Source organism: Lampetra planeri, chromosome 28 (assembly GCF_965212315.1).
Source record: "Lampetra planeri chromosome 28, kcLamPlan1.2.h2, whole genome shotgun sequence".
NCBI classification, from domain to species: domain Eukaryota; kingdom Metazoa; phylum Chordata; class Hyperoartia; order Petromyzontiformes; family Petromyzontidae; genus Lampetra; species Lampetra planeri.
The window spans coordinates 5,160,515-5,178,939 of record NC_136134.1 but is presented as its reverse complement, the minus strand read 5'-3'; the positions used below and the strand labels follow the sequence as shown (position 1 = coordinate 5,178,939).

The 18,425-nt window shown below is 44.4% G+C and overlaps 1 protein-coding gene across 4 annotated transcripts in view; it reads left to right on the top strand.

The window, feature by feature from the left end:
• LOC144728347 (ephexin-1-like) overlaps positions 1-18,425 on the top strand; it is a 42,400-nt gene extending 23,975 nt beyond the window's left edge. For all 4 annotated transcript variants that reach the window (XM_078607724.1, XM_078607723.1, XM_078607722.1 and 1 more), the window contains 7 exons: positions 546-620; positions 1,327-1,422; positions 4,401-4,573; positions 5,505-5,648; positions 7,323-7,399; positions 9,474-9,578; positions 13,058-18,425. In XM_078607724.1, coding sequence (XP_078463850.1) covers positions 546-620; positions 1,327-1,422; positions 4,401-4,573; positions 5,505-5,648; positions 7,323-7,399; positions 9,474-9,578; positions 13,058-13,221 — 834 coding nt within the window. In that variant the 3' untranslated portion in view covers positions 13,222-18,425. The remainder of the gene's footprint in view (positions 1-545; positions 621-1,326; positions 1,423-4,400; positions 4,574-5,504; positions 5,649-7,322; positions 7,400-9,473; positions 9,579-13,057) is intronic.

The window sequence follows — 18,425 nt, the reverse complement described above, 5'->3', positions numbered from 1 at the left end:
TAATCTTACCTGTAATCTGTAGCCTGTAATGTCGCCTGTAATCTGCATCGCCTATAATCTTTGTACATTTTTTTTGTATAATATTGTTAAAAACAAAATTGCTTGGAGGGTTATACGTACACTATCTAACCCAAAAAAAAACAAATTAGGAATCATAATATTGGTGGTAAAGACCTACGTATAAGAAGATAACTGTACATCTTCTTAGTTCTTTCGGTAAAGTCACGTAGAAGGGAAATAATAAAATAATAAAAATGAAACATAATAAAATACAATTCTCACGACGTTTCGGCCACAACGCAAGCTTCAAAGACAGCGTCTGAATGTTCTTTCCGACAGACCTGTTCTTCACCTGAGGGACGGCTGCTTGCGTTGTGGCCGAAACGTCGTGAGAATTGTATTTTATGTTTTATTTTTATTATTTTATTATTTCCCTTCTACGTGACTTCACCGAAAGAACCAAGAAGATGAATCCCTGCAGTCACGAAAACTTTAAATCGAAAAAAATATCTGTAATACATGTTTTGTATATTTTCTCCACGCAGAATGTCATTTCAAAGGCAGGAGAAAGCGTAGAATCAGGACACGTGGTCGAGTTGGCTCGGTCTAAACTGGAAGAGGTACGTCTGATCTCGCAATCCAGCCATTTATTTCAATTTACATTTTCTAATTTAATTTTCGCTCTTACTATTCATCGCTCCGTTGAGCGTCTGTCGGTTTGTTTTGTCAATGGCCAAGTCGCGCGATGAATTACACTGGTCAACACACTTTTTCTGGCATAAGGTATTCCAACGGTTTCAATGTAATTTTGGGGTGCTGATTCCAAATCTGGCATCAGTTTTTGTCTATCACATCAGGTTTTTGAGATATAAAATATTGCATTTTCAATAAAAACTGCAGAAGAAAACTATTAAATAAATGTGGATATCTACATAAAATGATATTATAAACACACTATCCTAAAAATACAGCACCATATTTTAACACTAAAGCAGTCACTGACTCGCAACAACTTGCAATCATAAGTGACAGAGTTAATTTCGGGTAAAATCAATGAAAATTGGGTATGCCGATAGCATAAAAATGAGATGTGATAGAGCAAATCTGAGATCAGATTTGGAATCAGCACCCTGAAATTTGTCTAAAACAGCTGCAAAAGTCCAGGCCAGTAAAAAATAAAAAATAAATTGTTGACCAGTGTTATCCAACAGTCTTGTAGGTCTGCAGTTACATTTGATTGCATTAACCCACGTTGCGTGCCACCCTTCGAGTGGGTTCATGTTCAAGGCTGCAGAGTTTAACTTGTACTCTCAACTCTTTGCAAAGCTTGTGCAGCAGTGTGACAAGGGAGTTGGTGAGCGGACACAAGCTGAGCAAGTCATGAACATCGCGAACAACATTTACTTTGAAAAGGGCATGAAGGTAACTTTTTTAACACACTAGGCTTTTGCGACTAATGTTATGCATAATAAATGTTACTTTGGGTTAGATCGCGTAAATAAAAATGTGTCGTTAAACCCGCCATCACCTGACACAGCCAATTAGTAAGGTTTGTCACATAAACAGAACGTGTCAATTAGTTACTTCTTCAACACACCGGTGCGTTGTTGCGCTGGTCATTACAACCAGTTTCATCAGGCGGATTTCAAGAATTGTGTTAAAATTCATATTTACACGATCTAACCCAAAATAACATTTATGAAGGTAACTCTTGTTAAATTGAACCCTACCACAAGTCATACCCAGAATGTAGCTTGGAGTTTACTCTGTGTTAAAAATTGCATTTAACAACGCAATTCTGATCACTTTTTTTATTGGGTGAGATTATCTTCTGAAGGGCAATATTTAAACAAATAGCAACAACTACTTCAGACGATTGCACTTGTCCAGACCTAACGTTAACATCCAGAGGGGGCCCGTCCATACAGGCGAACTAGGCGGTTGCTACAGGCGCCAAGTAAGGCACCAAATTCGAGGAAAAATACAAATAAAATAACGAAGATGTCATTATTTTAATTCCTGTGCACGTATAGAGGGAATATGATTTATAATACATGTCTCAACATCTCTGAGGATGTATTGGTTGAACAGACGGATACACAGACACACCGAATAATTATGCCTCTGTTTTAAACAAATACGCTGAAAAAAGCATTTAACGGAAAATATGGGAAAAATGTTTCTCAGTTTACCAAAAAATGTCAGCCTAGAACTGCCCTCTGGGGTTTGGGGGGTGGAGGTGCTGATTGCGTGGTTTGCCCTAGGGGCGCCAGTTTGATAATTCAAAACACTCTGGTAGTTACGACCGATTTTCAAATTTGGCCACTATTATACCCAACACACATACGAGAGAATAACACTCACAGAGTTGGTAACAGAGAGACCCAACCCGCATTTAGACCCAACGCAATAGCCCTGCAGATTGAACCCCATCGCTACACGGCCACCTCCTGGGTTACCTCACGGCAACCCCACACACTGTCATGAGCTCAACCTCCGAATTCTTGTCATCTCAAATAAGAAGCACGGCCATTCCTGGGGACGTATTCTCAGTCGCGGCTTGGCTATGGCTCAGTGTCCAACACGGCCAGCTTTCAAGTTTCAAGTTCAAGTTAATTTATTTGGTGTAGCCCTGTGAGCCATTCGGCTCTTGAATCGGGTGCAACCGCAACAAACAAAAAACATGAACAAGAAAATATCTTAAAGTGTCTATGTGCAAACAGAAAATCCAAGAAAAGACAGCAAAATATTGAAGGAAAAGCACCGTACACCAACGCTGTGTGCAAAAATCCCAGTGGGATGCAAGTCAAACAACAACAAATACAACTTAGATTAAGGCCATCAGTCTAACTCTGTACTACAAAAAAACAAACGTGGCCAAACCAAAAAACTTTTCGAAAATCACCAAAATAAAGCCATAAAAGCAATGAAACAGTGGTCATAGGATCTGTGACCGAATTTTCACAATAAACGACTTAACAACATGTACCACCAAACTCTGCAGCCATAGCTGGCTGCATGAGTCACTCCACAACAGCAGGAGCATCAGTCGGAGTATCAACATTTTTCAATGCACCTTTAAGATCAGCACGCTTAATCAAAACACAGATCATACTTTGCAGCGATCATCCGGAGCGAAACATTTGATTTTAGGCCACTGAATTGCAGTGGCAGCTAGGGGTGTACAACTCCTCTAGAGCATCTTCTTGGTTCTTTCGGTAAAGTCACGTAGAATGGAAATAATAAAATAATAAAAATGAAACATAATTAAATAATCCTCACGACGTTTCGGCCACAACGCAAGCAGCCGTCCTCAGGTTTGCGTTGTGGCCGAAACGTCGTGAGAATTATTTTATTATGTTTGATTTGTATTATTTTATTATTATTTCCATTCTACGTGACTTTACCGAAAGAACCAAGAAGATGAATCCCTGCAGTCACGAAAGCTTTAAATCGAAATTTAATCCTCTAGAGCAGTTTTGAGTGAAGATCTCATAGGTAGTGATTCAAGCTGCAGTTTATTGGCAACAGCATCCCAGACCCTGGAATGAGCCTCTCCCTTGTTTTCAAAGATGCACGAGCGAGCTGGCTCAGCTTCACGGGCCCGTGCTCCACAGTTGGAGCCGGCTCAAACTGAGCACGGTGGCTTTGAGCTGGCTCACCTGAGCTAAGAGGCACACGTAAGCCGTGTCTACGGATACTGGGCCTCGGAACCGCTGTGGTTCAATGACAAACCAAGCCGCGTCCGCTTCTCTTCTTCTTCTCGTATGGCTGATGATGTAGACGTAGAGCAACAACTACAATTTCACATGCGGGTGGTCACGCCAGATAACCGCGTTAGGAGTAGAGGAGTGTGTCGCTGTGATGTCTCCTTCGTATTTGTGGATCGGGCATTGCGTTGAAATGCATTTCACGGTCTGTTCTGGATGACTACAGTTGTACGTGACTGGTGAGTTTTTTATTTTCCATTTGTGCATCGTTAGGTATCCGAATCTCCCATGGTTTGTGCAGTGGATGTGGTTTAGAATGGACCATGAGCTTCGTGGAAGATCAAACGCAGGGGTCTTCGGCGTTGGGTCAAATGAACATTGAGCACACTCATCAACAATACTGCCCTAAAAGAGACAACACATATCACAGCCGACGTTTTGAACAACGGTGTTTCAAATTAGAGAGTTTGCCTCGATCATGGCCTATTACTCTACACACAGTATTTGTTGTACCTTTAGAGCAGTTTTCTTCACAAATGTGTTGAGTGCAGTATTCATTACTTGTGAATATGCACCACTGCCAACGCAGGTGGAACCTGGTCAAAGCTTTGACCGGGACCCCTATAAGGAGGCGACGGTCATTAAAACAAAACCAATGTGTCCCCCCTCCACTGTGCCCCCGTGTGCCAGAGCCTGGCCATTGTATCGCAGTCGCGCTCGCTGCTGAAGAGTGGAAAGCTGCTTGTCCAGGACAAGGCCAAGACGCTCATCCCCATGGCCGTGGCGAGATTCACGCATGGCAAGACCTACGTGATGCTCCTCCTCTTCAACGACTTCGTCATCATCGCCGCCAAGCAGAAGGGGTGAGCCGCCGGGATCGCGTCATCTGCTGCTCTCAGTGGTTCGCCCGTTTTATTTTTTTGTTTCACGCAAAGCGATGACCTCGTGGGTCATTTCTTCGCAAAGCCATTCTGCGCTCAGCTCGTCGGTCGGTTTATTTGACTGGCGACCCGGTCAAAGCTACATCACCATGGAGGGCTGACAGGGGTTGCATAGAACAAAAAGCAGGGGCATTTTTCGAACAATTTTAGAAAGTCATAAGAAGGATTTGTGGGAAACACGTGAATACACAAGTGACCAATACGGGAGGGAGTCTGCGCGTCATTGAAAAAAATCGAGTAAAATTTAGTTCCAGCGACTGAACTGAACGTTTTTCGACAGCGTTTGCTTAGCAGCCGCCCGTAATCACATCGTTGATCTTCTGCGATTGGGCCTCGCATTGAGCGGTTTGTTCTCTCAATCCATCCCCGTGCACTACTGCGGGTATCTTGAGTCGAATAAGCTTTTTTCCATGCACTGCTGCGGGCATCGTCAGCAAAAGGTTTTGCCACATGCTCCTGCGGGCATCTCCATGAGTCAAAGTAAAGATGCCCGCAGCAGTGCGCGGCGAAAGCTTGAGGCAATAAACCCCCCTACACACGAGGCCTAACCCGGTACGCGCCGCTTGGAGCTTAAGCAAGAGAAACACTCCGCGTCTCGTCGAAGATGAAACGGACACCTCTGAATGTTGGGCCAACGTTGTGCACCCTCGCCGTGCGTGTGTTCACCCACCGTCCGCTGAGGCTACGCACAAACATATCGTGACGTCCGCGTGCGTCGCCTGCTCCGACATAGGGATCAGAAAGGAAGAGAGATTGACGAAACAAAAGCTGAAGCCGTGCGAAAGAGAAGCGTGCATCTGGCCCTGCCGTCTGTGCATTGTGCCCCCCCCCTCTCTCCTATTTCTGGCTGCAGCGGCCGTCTGCTGGTGCTGGACTACGCGGACCGAGCGTTCGTGATGGCCGCCGAGGCGGAGGGGAATAACGACGCCTTCCTACTCACGCTGATGGAGAATCACCAGGGCAAGCACGCCGAGTGGCTGCTCTCCGCCTCGAACACGTAAGGCGGCAGACCCACACAGCACCCCCCCACCACCACCACCCCTTCATATCCCGAATTCACGTTTTCTATTATATATATATATGTTGAAATTATTTCGCACCGTACGTAGCCAACCACGCTAATCCGAGGTGTGCAGGGGCAAGGACAATAAACTGAACACAAAAAAACTTTTCTAAAGAAATGGGTTTTTAATCTAGATGACTTAAAAGTGCACAGCTCTAATATCGGAAGGGAGAACGTTCCAGACGGTCGCAGAAGCACTTCTGAAAGCGCCGTGTGATGTGGTGACCGCCTTTGACCGTCTGACGAGTGCACGCGAGTAGGTGACGCGACTCTAGACCGACAGATGGTCGTCCGCTCGATAGTACCGTTTTACCAATGCCTGGCACGGAACGACTACCCGATGGCATGTTTGTTGAACTACTTTTGCACCGTATGTAGCTAACCGCGCGAATAGGAGGTGTGCGGGGGAAGGACAACAAACTAAACACAAAAAAGCAGTTCTAAAGAAATGAGCTTTAAATCTCGATGATTTAAAAGTGCACAGCTCCAGTGGCTTCCTAATATCGGAAAGAAGAGCGTTCCAGACGGCCGCCGAAGCGCATCTTGCCACCACGATTGTATCGCAGACGGCCGGGCGACTCAGCAGCAGAGCGAGCGGCTAGCAAACACAATGTCGCGAGATCTACTCCTGGTTGGCCTGGGTTGATTCAGCCAATTATCCCTCCCGGGTCGATACAATTAGTACCATATTGCGGGGAGGTCAACAGTGGTCATTTAATGGCTAGACTCACCCCCGTCATAGGAACGAGGAGTTTCCATCACGAGCTCAGCGCTGCTATCTGCAGGAGTTGAGTAATGTCTCAACGCTCGATTCGAAGATCTCAGGGACCTCGTTGGTATATAAAAAATTAACCCGTAAAAACAAAGTTTTTCACTATAAATCCTTTATATGCGTGGCGGCTAGAGTCCTCTCGTCCTCTGGCTTGAGATGGCTGCCACCTATGGGTCAGATGATTGCCTGCCACCATTAAGCAATTGGTAATTAAATAGAATTTTTTTTTTCCTAAAAAGTGTAAAGTTATGGAAAAAAATTTTCACGAAAATAAATTGTCACGCACAACGAGTCCGTGTGCAAAATGTCAGCTCGATTGGATCACGGGAAGTGGGTTAAAAAACGACCGAAAGATTTGCACGGTCGTAAGCGCGCAAGCAAGCAAGCGCGCAAGTGAACTTAATATAAAGGATTTAAAAATGGATCAGCTCCTGTAAATATTGTGGGGCTAACCCACTCAGCACCTTGTAGGTTGAAAACCCTCTCGAGGGGCCCTCTAATTTCTCCAAAATTTCTTAATTGGGTAAAGCAACATAACAACATCGTTGCCTCCTGTGAAACTGCTGCCGATTGTAATCGTCTGTGACACATAGGGCCTTCGTGAAACTTGAAAATCGCTAATTGCCAAAGCGCTGGTGGATTTGATGATAGAGGTGAAAAACCTCCGAAACGATTTTTCACGCAGAAGCGGCGGGAGGTCGCATAATATTGCAACGTAAAAAAAAGCTAACAAAATACAATTTTCTTCCGTACAAATGTTCACAGTGACGCAAGCAACCACGTGAAAAATAACGACGTATTCGTCATTAATTGTTTCTGTCCATTTTCGATCACAGCACTGAAAAGCTGCGCTGGGTGGAGGCCATTCCTTCCAATGGAGCAAATGAAAATGAAAAAATATATCAGCCCTGGGGTACGTAATGTTGTCATTGTTGTTGTTCTGCCCGTAACTTCCCACTGCTGCGAAAATAAACTCCCACAATTACTTCCATTCCTTCCTTTCCCTGGCTGCTCCTGTTCAGAAGTGACCTCCGGAGGTTGTCTCCCTGCTGCTGCTTCTGCCATCTCTTCTTCCGCTGTCTCTCTCTTCCCTTCCCTTCTCTCTTGGGTCTCCACCAGAGGTCGCAATCGGGTACCCGATACCCGTACCCTACCCGATACCCGGCTACCCGTACCCGGCCGGGTACAGGTACCCGTTTGCGACCCTGGTGCGGCCGGGTACGGGTACAGGTAGACCGTGAGTCACTGGTGAGTCACCGTTTGTCACTCATTTCCCAACGTCTTGTCTCTTCTCACAATTCAAGTTCCTAGAATCAACCCACCCGCGCCTGCAACATGGCTTCATCCCAGAGGTCGCAATCGGGTACCCGATACCCGTACCCTACCCGTACCCGGCCGGGTACGGGTAGCCGGGTATCGGGTAGGGTACGGGTATCGGGTAGGGTACGGGTACCCGTTTGCGACCCTGGTGCGGCCGGGTACAGGTACGGGTAAGGAATCAAAACCCGTTTGCGACCTCTGGTCTCCACTCCAGAGTTGAAATTCGCCTCTCGCCTCTCGTCGCCTGTGCAGGGCTGTGCAGGGCTGTGCAGGGCTGTGCAGGGCTGTGCAGGGCTGTGCAGGGCTGTGCAGGGCTGTGCAGTGGGTAATGTTCCAAGTTACGTATTTCTAACACTGCATTGTAGCGATGGTCGTAATGGTAACAACTGTCGGACTTGTGTACCGTGTATATATTCGCCAAGTACACCAGTAGTATGTCTGTCGCCTCCGTTTATCACGACGACGTAACGTTTGACCGCCCACTGAGCAAGCGCATCTAAATATTTATTTATTTACTTTGTGCCGAATGGTAGTGCCTTTAGTGCAGTGTTCTACATCGCAAGGCCCGCGGGCCACTGGCGGCCCCTGGTGACCTTTAGTGCGGCACCCCGAAAATACACAAAAGTGAAAACATCATCATCATCGTCGTGCCGTCGAACCGCTGATGGTTACAAATGGGGTGGCAGTCCGCACACTGGTGACGTCTTATCGGTGAAAGTGGCCCCCCTCCGAAAATTAGTGAAGAACACTGCCCTCCATTGGAACCTCATTTGCCAGTAAAAAATATGATAATTGTTTTTTTACCCTTCTATCTGGCAACAAAACTGACACCTTTTTTTCTTTACAAGGAGTCATGTTTGCATAGACCACAATACCTGCAGCCATAATGCAAAAAAAAACATAACTCTGATAATATATGCACTGTCCTCGCCTTTTGGCGTCATCTGGTCCAACCCATGTGAGACTAGTCTCTAAGGAAAGCTGTCTCGGGTGTGGACCAATCAACTTCAAGGACAGTGCATACATTATCAGAGTTATGTTTTTTGTTTGCATTATGGCTGCAGGTATTGTGGTCAATGCAAACATGACTCCTTGTAAAAAAGGTGTCAGTTTTGTTGCCAGATAGAAGGGTAAAAACCAATTAACAACACTGCCCTCGTGGCTGCAGGGGTGATGTTAATCTGTTACATAGAGCACATGCCAATAGTCAGAACACACATTCCTCTTAGCCTTGCGATTCAATGCATGTATCGGGGGCTTGAATCTCAAAATCATTTGATGCGTCAAAATCATTTGATGCGTTGTTCACTGCGATGCCTTCCATAGGAACCAACTTTTTTTGAAAAAAAAATCTTGGATTTTTTGTTTGCACATAGTCACTTTAAGATGTTTTCTTGTTCATGTTTTTGTTTTCTGTTTGTTGCGGTTGCACCCGATTCAAGAGCCGAATGGCTCACAGGGCTATACCTAATAAATGAACTTGAAAATTAACTTGAACTGCGAATGATGGGTGGCGGGCGGGGGGAAGGTAGTGGATTATTACATTCTTAATATACTACATATCAAAAGTCTTTGATTTGGACGTTCGATAATCGAAAATAGTATCGGGCGGTGGTGGTTTGATGAATTGTGCGCCCCCCCACCCCCCGTGCGTGTCGCCGCTGCAGACTGCCCGCAGGTGCAGTGCGTGCGGGAGTACGTGGCCCTCGAGATGGACGAGCTGAACCTGCGCGAGGAGGACGTTCTCTGCGTCATTCGCAAGACACCCGACGGTAATGGCGTTAGCGGACGACCGAACTCTCGGTGTAGAGCAGCGGTCGGCGGGCAAAGTAACAAGAAAGAGACGAATTTCAATTTAAAGCTTTCGTGACTGCAGGGATTCGTCTTCTTGGTTCTTTCGGTAAAGTCACGTAGAAGGGAAATAATAAAATAAATAAAATAAAACATAATAAAATATTATAAAATATTATTATAATAAAAATTTTACATAATAAAATATTATCAAATATAATGTTTTATTTTTATTATTTTATTATTTCCCTTCTACGTGACTTTACCGAAAGAACCAAGAAGATGAATCCCTGCAGTCACGAAAGTTTTAAATCGAAATTTAAACAATAATATATCACGACGTTTCAATCGAAAAACTAATCTGCTGGATTATTTTTTCTGCCTGAGGACGACCGCTTGTGTTGCGATCGAAACGTCGTGATATATTATTTTTGGTTTTATTTTATTGTATTATTTTTCTACCTACGTGACTTTACCGAAAGAACCAAGGAGAAAAAAGAGACGGTTTTTGTTTTGGTCCGCATTCGGTAATAACAAACGAAAAACGACTCGATATTCAACGAGCCGCAATTGCACGTGAATACGAGACGGTGGTCCTGAATACAGAACGATCACGAAGTAGTCATTCGTAGAGCCGCATGAGGCTCTCTGAGGTTGCCGACCCCTGGTCTAGAGTAGCGTCACCTGCTCGCGTTCACCCGTCAGACGGTCGAAGATGGTGGTGGCCACCGCATCGCGCGGCGCTTTCAGATGCGCTTCTGCGGCCGCCTGGAACGTTCCTCCTTTCCGATATTAGGAAGCCACTGGAGCTATGCACTTTTAAATATAGATTTAAAACTCATTTCTTTAGAACTATTTTTGTTTTATTTTGATTTAAAGCTTTCGTGACTGCAGGGATTCATATTCTTGGTTCTTTCGGTAAAGTCACGTAGAAGGGAATTCATGAAATAATACAAATATAAAACAATACAAATTCTCACGACGTTTCGACTGCAACACAATCAATTATCATCATGTGACTTTACCGAAAGAACCAAGAATATAATTTTTTGGTGTTTAGTTTGTTTTTGCCATGAGCGGGAATCAAACTCGGGCCGCCGAGTTCGTAACGCAGTGCGCTCATCGCTGCGCCACCGCTTCCCACTTGCGCACACGCACACACCAAGCTCAGGATGGCCAGCTGCTATAATAAAGACTGTGCTCTCGTGAATCTGACTCCACACTATTTGCCACCGTTGCTTGTCTCGAGCCTCGTGAGGAAATGTGGCAAATCTTTTGTCCGTCCTTCCGCCGCAAGGTGGCGGGCATGTAACCGTGGCAGGGTTAGAGGACACAGCAGCAAGGCCTGTTTACTGTACGTGATGGAGATGATGATGGAGTGAAATAACAACCGCTGCCATTGGATAATCTCTGGCACCCTGTATGCACGTATGTTGAACTTCTTTCACACAGTACGTAGCCAACCGTGCTAATAGAAGGTGCGGGGGAAGCACAACAAACTAAAAACAAAAAGCAGTTCTCAAGAAACGAGTTTTCAATGTAGATTTAAAAGTGCATAGCTCCAGTGGCTTCCTAATATCAGAAGGAAGAGCGTTCCAGACGGCCACAGAAGCACATCTGAAAGTGCGCGACGCAGTGACCGGTTAGCCAAAAAGCCGCTGCGAGGATGACCGGAGTTTGCGTCGTGATGGTTTATGCTCCTTGACGAAATCAGCAAAGTATTGTGGTTTATTTGTGGCAAGCACTTTGTGTGTGATGAGTGCGACCTCGTAATGTATTCGTTTCGGCAACCACGAGCACTGGGCGGACACCCCTAGCACTATGATCTGAAGGGGCGTCTTGGCAAAACAAGATAACCAACGTCTATTGATTTAATTTCATGGCATAACCCCGTGCCAGCTTCATTGGAACACACTCCACTCTTGATCGGTGTTATTGTATCACCTTCAGCAATAGCAGATGCATCATTAACTTTTAATTTTTGTTTACCTTTTTCTCATCCACTTATACCGACGGCTCGCAACTAAAGCCGTCGTCTACTTTATCACGGCAATGCGACGTTGTGGGTACTCATTTGTACTCTTAGGTTTTTTCGGTAAAGGCACGTAGGTGAAAATAAAAATAAATAAATAATAAACTGATAAACTGATAGAAATAATAATAGAAGTAAAATAATTAATCACGACGTTTCGGGCGCAACACAAGCGTCCGTCATCAGGTGGGACAACCACAGCACGAAACAAATGCTTCAGCATTTGTCCCACCTGTTGACGGACGCTTGTGTTGCGCCCGAAACGTCGTGATTTATTATTTTATTTCTATTATTATTTCAAGCATTTTATTATGTATTATTTATTATTATTTTATTATTATTTTTACCTACGTGACTTTACCGAAAAAAATCTAAGAGTATGAATCCTTGCATTCACGAAAGCTTCAAATCTAGAATTGCTCATTTGTAGACGCGATTTACCGAGTTGCGCCACTAGTGGCTTGCTAGCGAATGCCCTCCAAGTCGATCTTAACGACACCCCCCCCCCCCCCAAATGTGATAGTCTTGGATCCTTGGATCAGGCGGACGAAGCTGAGTAGTGCCCAGGCAGTGCAACTGCATGGGGACCCAAGCGCTGACCCATAAAAGGGAGAATAGCGGCGGACAGTTTTTTTGTTCTCTTCACATTTAGAATCACGTTTGTTTCGAATTTTTGGCTGCTATAAATGTCCACGCGACAAGCTGTTATTTGTGGCCAGGTCGCCTCTGAAAAATAGCTACGTATAGCTCAGTGGGCCTTATCTGGTAAAATAAAAAAAAGTTTCGTTTAGACAGACCTCCGCCTCCATTTAATTACACTGGTCAACAAAAAACAAACATTTTTTTCTGGCCTGGACTTTTGCAGCTGTTTTAGACTAATTTCAGGGTGCTGATTCCAAATCTGATCTCAGATTTGCTCTATCACATCTCATTTTTATGCTATCGGCATACCCCATTTTCATTGATTTTACCCAAAATTAACTCTGTCACTTATGATTGCAAGTTGTTGCGAGTCAGTGACTGCTTTAGTGTTAAAATATGGTGCTGTATTTTTAGGATAGTGCGTTTATAATATCATTTTATGTAGATATCCACATTTATTTAATATTTTTCTTCTGCAGTTTTGATTGAAAATGCAATATTTGATATCTCAAAAACCTGATGTGATAGACAAAAACTGATGCCAGATTTGGAATCAGCACCCCAAAATTACCTTAAACGCGTTGGAATACCTTATGCCAGAAAAAGTGTGTTGACCATTCTTATGCACGTCGACCACACGAGGCCACTGCCCCAAACAGGCCCGTCGGTCTCCCCATGTCGTGTTTGCGCGTGGGCCACATGAGCCCCCCCCCCCCCCGCTCTTGGCAATTTCATCTCGGAGAGGCTGTAACGACCGTGGTGCCTCGTTGCTGCCCTGTGCTCCAGGCTGGATGGAGGGCGAGCGCTTACCATTCGGCGCTCGCGGCTGGTTCCCGGCGAGCCACGTGGAGGAGATCGCCAGTCACCACGTCGAGGCGCGGAACCTCCGCGAGAAAAAGCTGTCGCTATTCAGGTCCAAGATGGAGGGCTCCATGTCGCAGTCCGACTGATACTCGTCCAGCTAGCCGGCGCCCGGCAGCGAGCGGGGAGCCTGGCACTGGCCGAGTCACTGATCGCAGCCACACCTGGGGGGGCAAGGGGGGCGCATGACTAAACCCGAAACGAGAAATTGTTGCTTTTCTGAATAGGAGTCGGAATGATCATTTAAAAAAGAAAAATCGAAACATGATATTGAGGAGTGGTCAAGTCAAGTCAATTTATTTTTCATTAAACAACGTAGTTTTTTAAGCAATGTATTTTTGTAACAATTTATTAAACAATTTAAAAATGTTCGTTAAACACGCGGCGCCATTCCGGCACAAATCTGCCACCCAAAGCGCCATCATATTAATGCTCGTTAACGCAAACATTAATACCTGTAAGGGTAAACATTAACACTCGTGAACGTAAACATTAATACCTGTAAGGGTAAACATGAATACCTCCAAACGTAAACATAGACAATTCTTGACGCACGTCAAGTGCTTGTGCTGTGTTATACACTGTATTTTTCCATGCCAAGGTGTATGTGGAAATTCCACGTATGGCCCAGGAGCTGTGTCGGACGGCGATTAGCACAGAGATGGACGAGGAAATAATTTTAACTTTCTTTTTCCACGGAACACAATGCAGTGCCCTCTGAAGAACGGTCTGGCTCTGTGCTAATGCCGGTGATGCTAACGCCGACTGTGAGAAGGACCGTACGAGACGTACGAAAAGGAACTTTCTCCAATCACTAGTTAGATCGTATAAGCTTTGTGTATATACAACCTTTGATAGTGTAGTTAATCTAGAGATAGCTGAAACGGTAAAATATAGTTTTTATTCTCTCAGTGGGAAAATAAATCAAAGTTTTGACCGACTAAGCAAGATATTGATTGTACAATGTGTAATATAGTCTTGATTTTGTTTTGAACAAAAAATATTTTAGTGCACAGGTGCCTGGTTTGAAGAAAATTAGTTAAAAAAAAATATGAAATAAATATTGACGTAACATTTAAAACAGGGCTGGGTATATCGGGGTGCAAATGGTGTGGCCCAACGCGAGCGATCGACGCTTGCTGCAGAGCTTAACGGTTTGAAGGCGGTTGGCAGCCCTGGTTAATACTGACGGTGTATTCGCCGTGAAATATGCACCAATCTCTCAACAACAGTGGACGTTTAATTCTAGATTTGAAGCTTTCGTGACTGCAAGGATTCATATTCTTAGGTTTTTTCGGTAAAGTCACGTAGGTAAAAAATTTAAAATTTAAATTAATAAAAGTAAAATAAATAAAAAATCACGACGTTTCGGAGGTAACACAAGCTTCCGTCTTCAGGTGGAACCGTCACAGCACGATAGCTGTATCAAGTTAAGAGAAATTCCAAGAAAACAGTCCTTGAATATATACTGGTTGAGGGTGGGAGGAGCCAAGGTAGGCCCTGAATATTATTTTTGTGAGGTTCGGTGCGGCTGAAGCACGCTGTTAGGAATAAAACCTTTGTTGTGTAAACTAGGTGCAGATGATGTAAAGGTGTGTCTCTCTCTGTGTGTCTCTGTGTTGTCTCTCTCTGCTTGTGTGTCAGTCTGTGTGTCTATGTTGTGTCTCTCTCTGTGCGTCTCTCTCTGTGTGTCTATGTGTTGTCTCTCTCTGCTTGTGTGTCTGTCTGAGTGTCTATGTTGTGTGTCTCTCTCTGTGTGTCTATGTGTTGTCTCTCTCTGCTTGTGTGTCTGTCTGTGTGTCTCCGTGTGTCTATGTTGTGTGTCTCTCTCTGTGTGTCTCTGTGTTGTCTCTCTCTACTTGTGTGTCTCTGTGCGTGTCTGTCTGTGTGTCTCTGTGTGTGTCTCTCTCTGTGTGTCTCTGTGTTGTCTCTCTCTGCTTGTGTCTCTCTCTGTGTGTCTCCGTGTCTGTGTTTGTCTCTCTCTCAAATGTAGTTCTACCTGATGACGACTGCTTGTGTTGCAATCGAAACGTCGTGTTCTATTATTGATTTTATTTTCTTTCTACGTGACTTTACCGAAAGAATCAAAGAGTAATTCCTGCAGTCACGAAAGCTTCAAATCAAGTTTCAATTATTATTATTAAATGGGGCATTTGTCCACGACCCAAATGTCCAGAGGAGCCTCTGGAATAATAGGACGGAATATTCGTGTTATCGTCTTGGATTTACTCATTTTGGGTTGTTTTAAATTCACCTTCCAGCGTTCCATTTCTGCACGCATTCGTTACAAGTCGAACTTGGTCTCGTTTTATAAGTTATAGTTATTGTCATGTGTTCGATGGAATAGTAATTTACGTGGATTTTGTGTTAGAGGACACCTAGCCATTGCTGTCTGTCATTTTGATCGTAAATACCTGTGGTAATTTGTTATTTGCATACGAGTGCATCCCAGCAGTAAGGCTCTGGGACTTTTGTGTCTATAGATATATTTATTTAATAGGTGCTCACTTACGGTACTTGCTCCAAGAGCCTGGTTGTCTACATGGGGGATCTTTGTCATTGTCAATGCGTGTGTCTTTCTGTGTGGGGTTCGATTCCAGCTCACGGTCAACACCAGTAACGATTATCTGAACCGGTCCTAGGCCTCCCGTAGGTCGACTCAGCCTCAAATGTGTACCTGGTGCGGTGTGTAAACATCGCCACTAGGGAGACTAAGGGGCCCGGGTGTGGTACCGGCCACACACACCCCCTTGTGAGCTGCGACAGCCTTAATAGCTGCTCAATGTTGAAGGCTGTATCGTTGTCTTTGTGTGTCCGTATGTGTAAGAGAAGGTGAGGGTTGCAGTGGTAGGTAGTTTCTGCTCTGGTGTATCCGAGATAAAGATATCTAAATCCGGCCATGCTGGACAGGTGTGCTTACGGCAGCATGGTGCACTGCGCTGCTGCTGTACCAATGATCTACTCGGGCTAAAGTTTTGTAATGAGTAAGGTTAGGAAATGTAGCATTTATACCGTGAAGGTGGTAGACCACGTCGTTAATGGTAGATCACCATTGGTCGGATCCTGGGTTTGATTAAACCGGGGTTTGAGTTCACGGTGTCGGCGTGGTCACCAATGGCTGCACACAAACATGACTTCAAATGTGCTTCTCCGCACTTAGTTTGGCTAAATTCCATCTCTGAGACGGCAAAATGTCATCGTGACTGCCACGCGATGATCATTACTCACGGTGGCAGAGCCGGAGGGAACGCGTTGCCACATCACTGGAAGGGATCTCAGAGAAAGCTATGTGATGATATCTGCTGCTGGCAATGCCGGATTCAGCTAGTGCGGGGCCTGTAGCATATGTTACAAAAGGGCCCTAAATAAAATAAAAACCGTAAAAATTAAAACTCAAATTTTTTACTTGCATAGTGAAGTAATTGTATCTTTTTTATTTTACTATACAGCCAGATAATACGACTAATCGCTAACCTTAAACACCCAGTCGTTCATAAAAGTTGAAGGCAGTGTACTCCTATAGCAATAGTAGCTACTACACGTGTAGTAGCTACTACTACAATCTGAAGCTTGCAGGCGAAAAGCAGACCACGACGTGATATTCATTGCATTAATTCGTGTGCAATCTGTAAGGGGGTGGTGATACAGACCTGTTTCATTTTAAGGTTATAATCTCTTGTTCATCATGACGTCCTTTTTACTTTGATGTCTCAACAGCGTTACGGAGATCGCGTGACGTCAGGGTTCTGGCTTTGTAGTGAGGGTTGTGAGTTGACGCCGAGGAGGGGGGAGGAGGCGCCTCGGCCTCCCATTTGGAGTGACGTCACATGCTCATTATTATTAATGAGGGGGATCCATTTGGAGGACGTCACGTGCTCATGAATATTAATTAGGGGGCTGATCGATGTGGAGTGACGTCATGAGCGTTAAGGACAGACATTCCTGGGTGATTGTAGTTGGTTTTGCATTTGGTGTTGAAAATCAGCAAGAAATGTATTTACTTACACACTTTGTACCGTTATACTTTATGTATTTTTATTTATATTTAGTGACTCGCTTAACTTTTCTATACTTTGCATACTTTGCACTCCTATCTGTTTTTGGATTGTTGTCGTAACTTTCTGACCTGCACCTTACTGGACGTCTGTGAAAAAGAGCTGCATAGCTCATCAGATTCATCCAATTTAAATAGAGATTCTGGTCCTGATTTTGTACCAAAATCTACACAACGCGAACGGAATCGGAGGGCCTGGTGTGGGTGCTTACTAAAGCTTACGCGTATTAAGCTGGTGTGCTGTCATTAGTTGTTCTTGCGCCGTCTCGGAAGATGTGCTTGTTCACTGCAGTACCAATTGTTCTGCCTCTTCTGTTATAGCAGCGGGATGTTTGTGTGAATGTTGCAAATCTGCATCTGGCCCTCCACATTCCAGGGCTTCAAGTGAATTATTTTGTCCTTTGAAAAACGTGACACATTTTTTTACTGTTTGGCCGTGTCGGGTGGTGGAGGGTTACGACACATTTATAAATAACGCGATCTGATCCAAAAAACCTATATTATGAATAATATTAGTCGCGAAAGCCTGCGTGTTAAACTGTCTGTTAGTTTATCGTTATTAACCCCATGGAGACTATCGCCACTTTTTAAAAGTTCCAGGCGGGTGCGAGCTGGAAGATTTCGTGTGCAGTGTTATTTTGTTTTGTTTTCTGCAGAAAATGAGTGTGACCCTCGTGTGAGGGCAAATGTTGCGGTTGTGCACCTGTGACTTGTAAACTAATTTGCCCGTCTCTTTGAGTAATCGATCTATTTATCTCGATCGAATTAATTTTATACCGTGCAAATATATTCGCCCCGTGTACACTTTACACCATTGAACACTCCATCGTATGAACGTGTTTGTTACTTGTAATGCGTAGTTTTTAAATCGTTATATATATTTCTTTTCATGTACTACATATGCAGTATATAATTGGGAAATGATCGTGAAAACGCTGTCAAGATACCGCGAGCATTCACAAATTGTGTATGTACTGTGGTATGCAAAACACGATGTTACGAACAGATCGCTTCCTGTTTTAATCATTGCACATGTGCTTTTGTTATATACTTCCACGTCTGTAAGAAACGGACAAACCCGCTCGGTGACATCAAGAGGATACATTTCACCGACAGAACCAACAATAGTCGTCGACGCGAAATGAAAGCGACCAATAGTTTGTTTTCGACGCGTACGAGTGTGCTGCGAAAGCCATTGTGAGGAGTAACACAACAATTAAAGCCATACGTTTTGTTCAA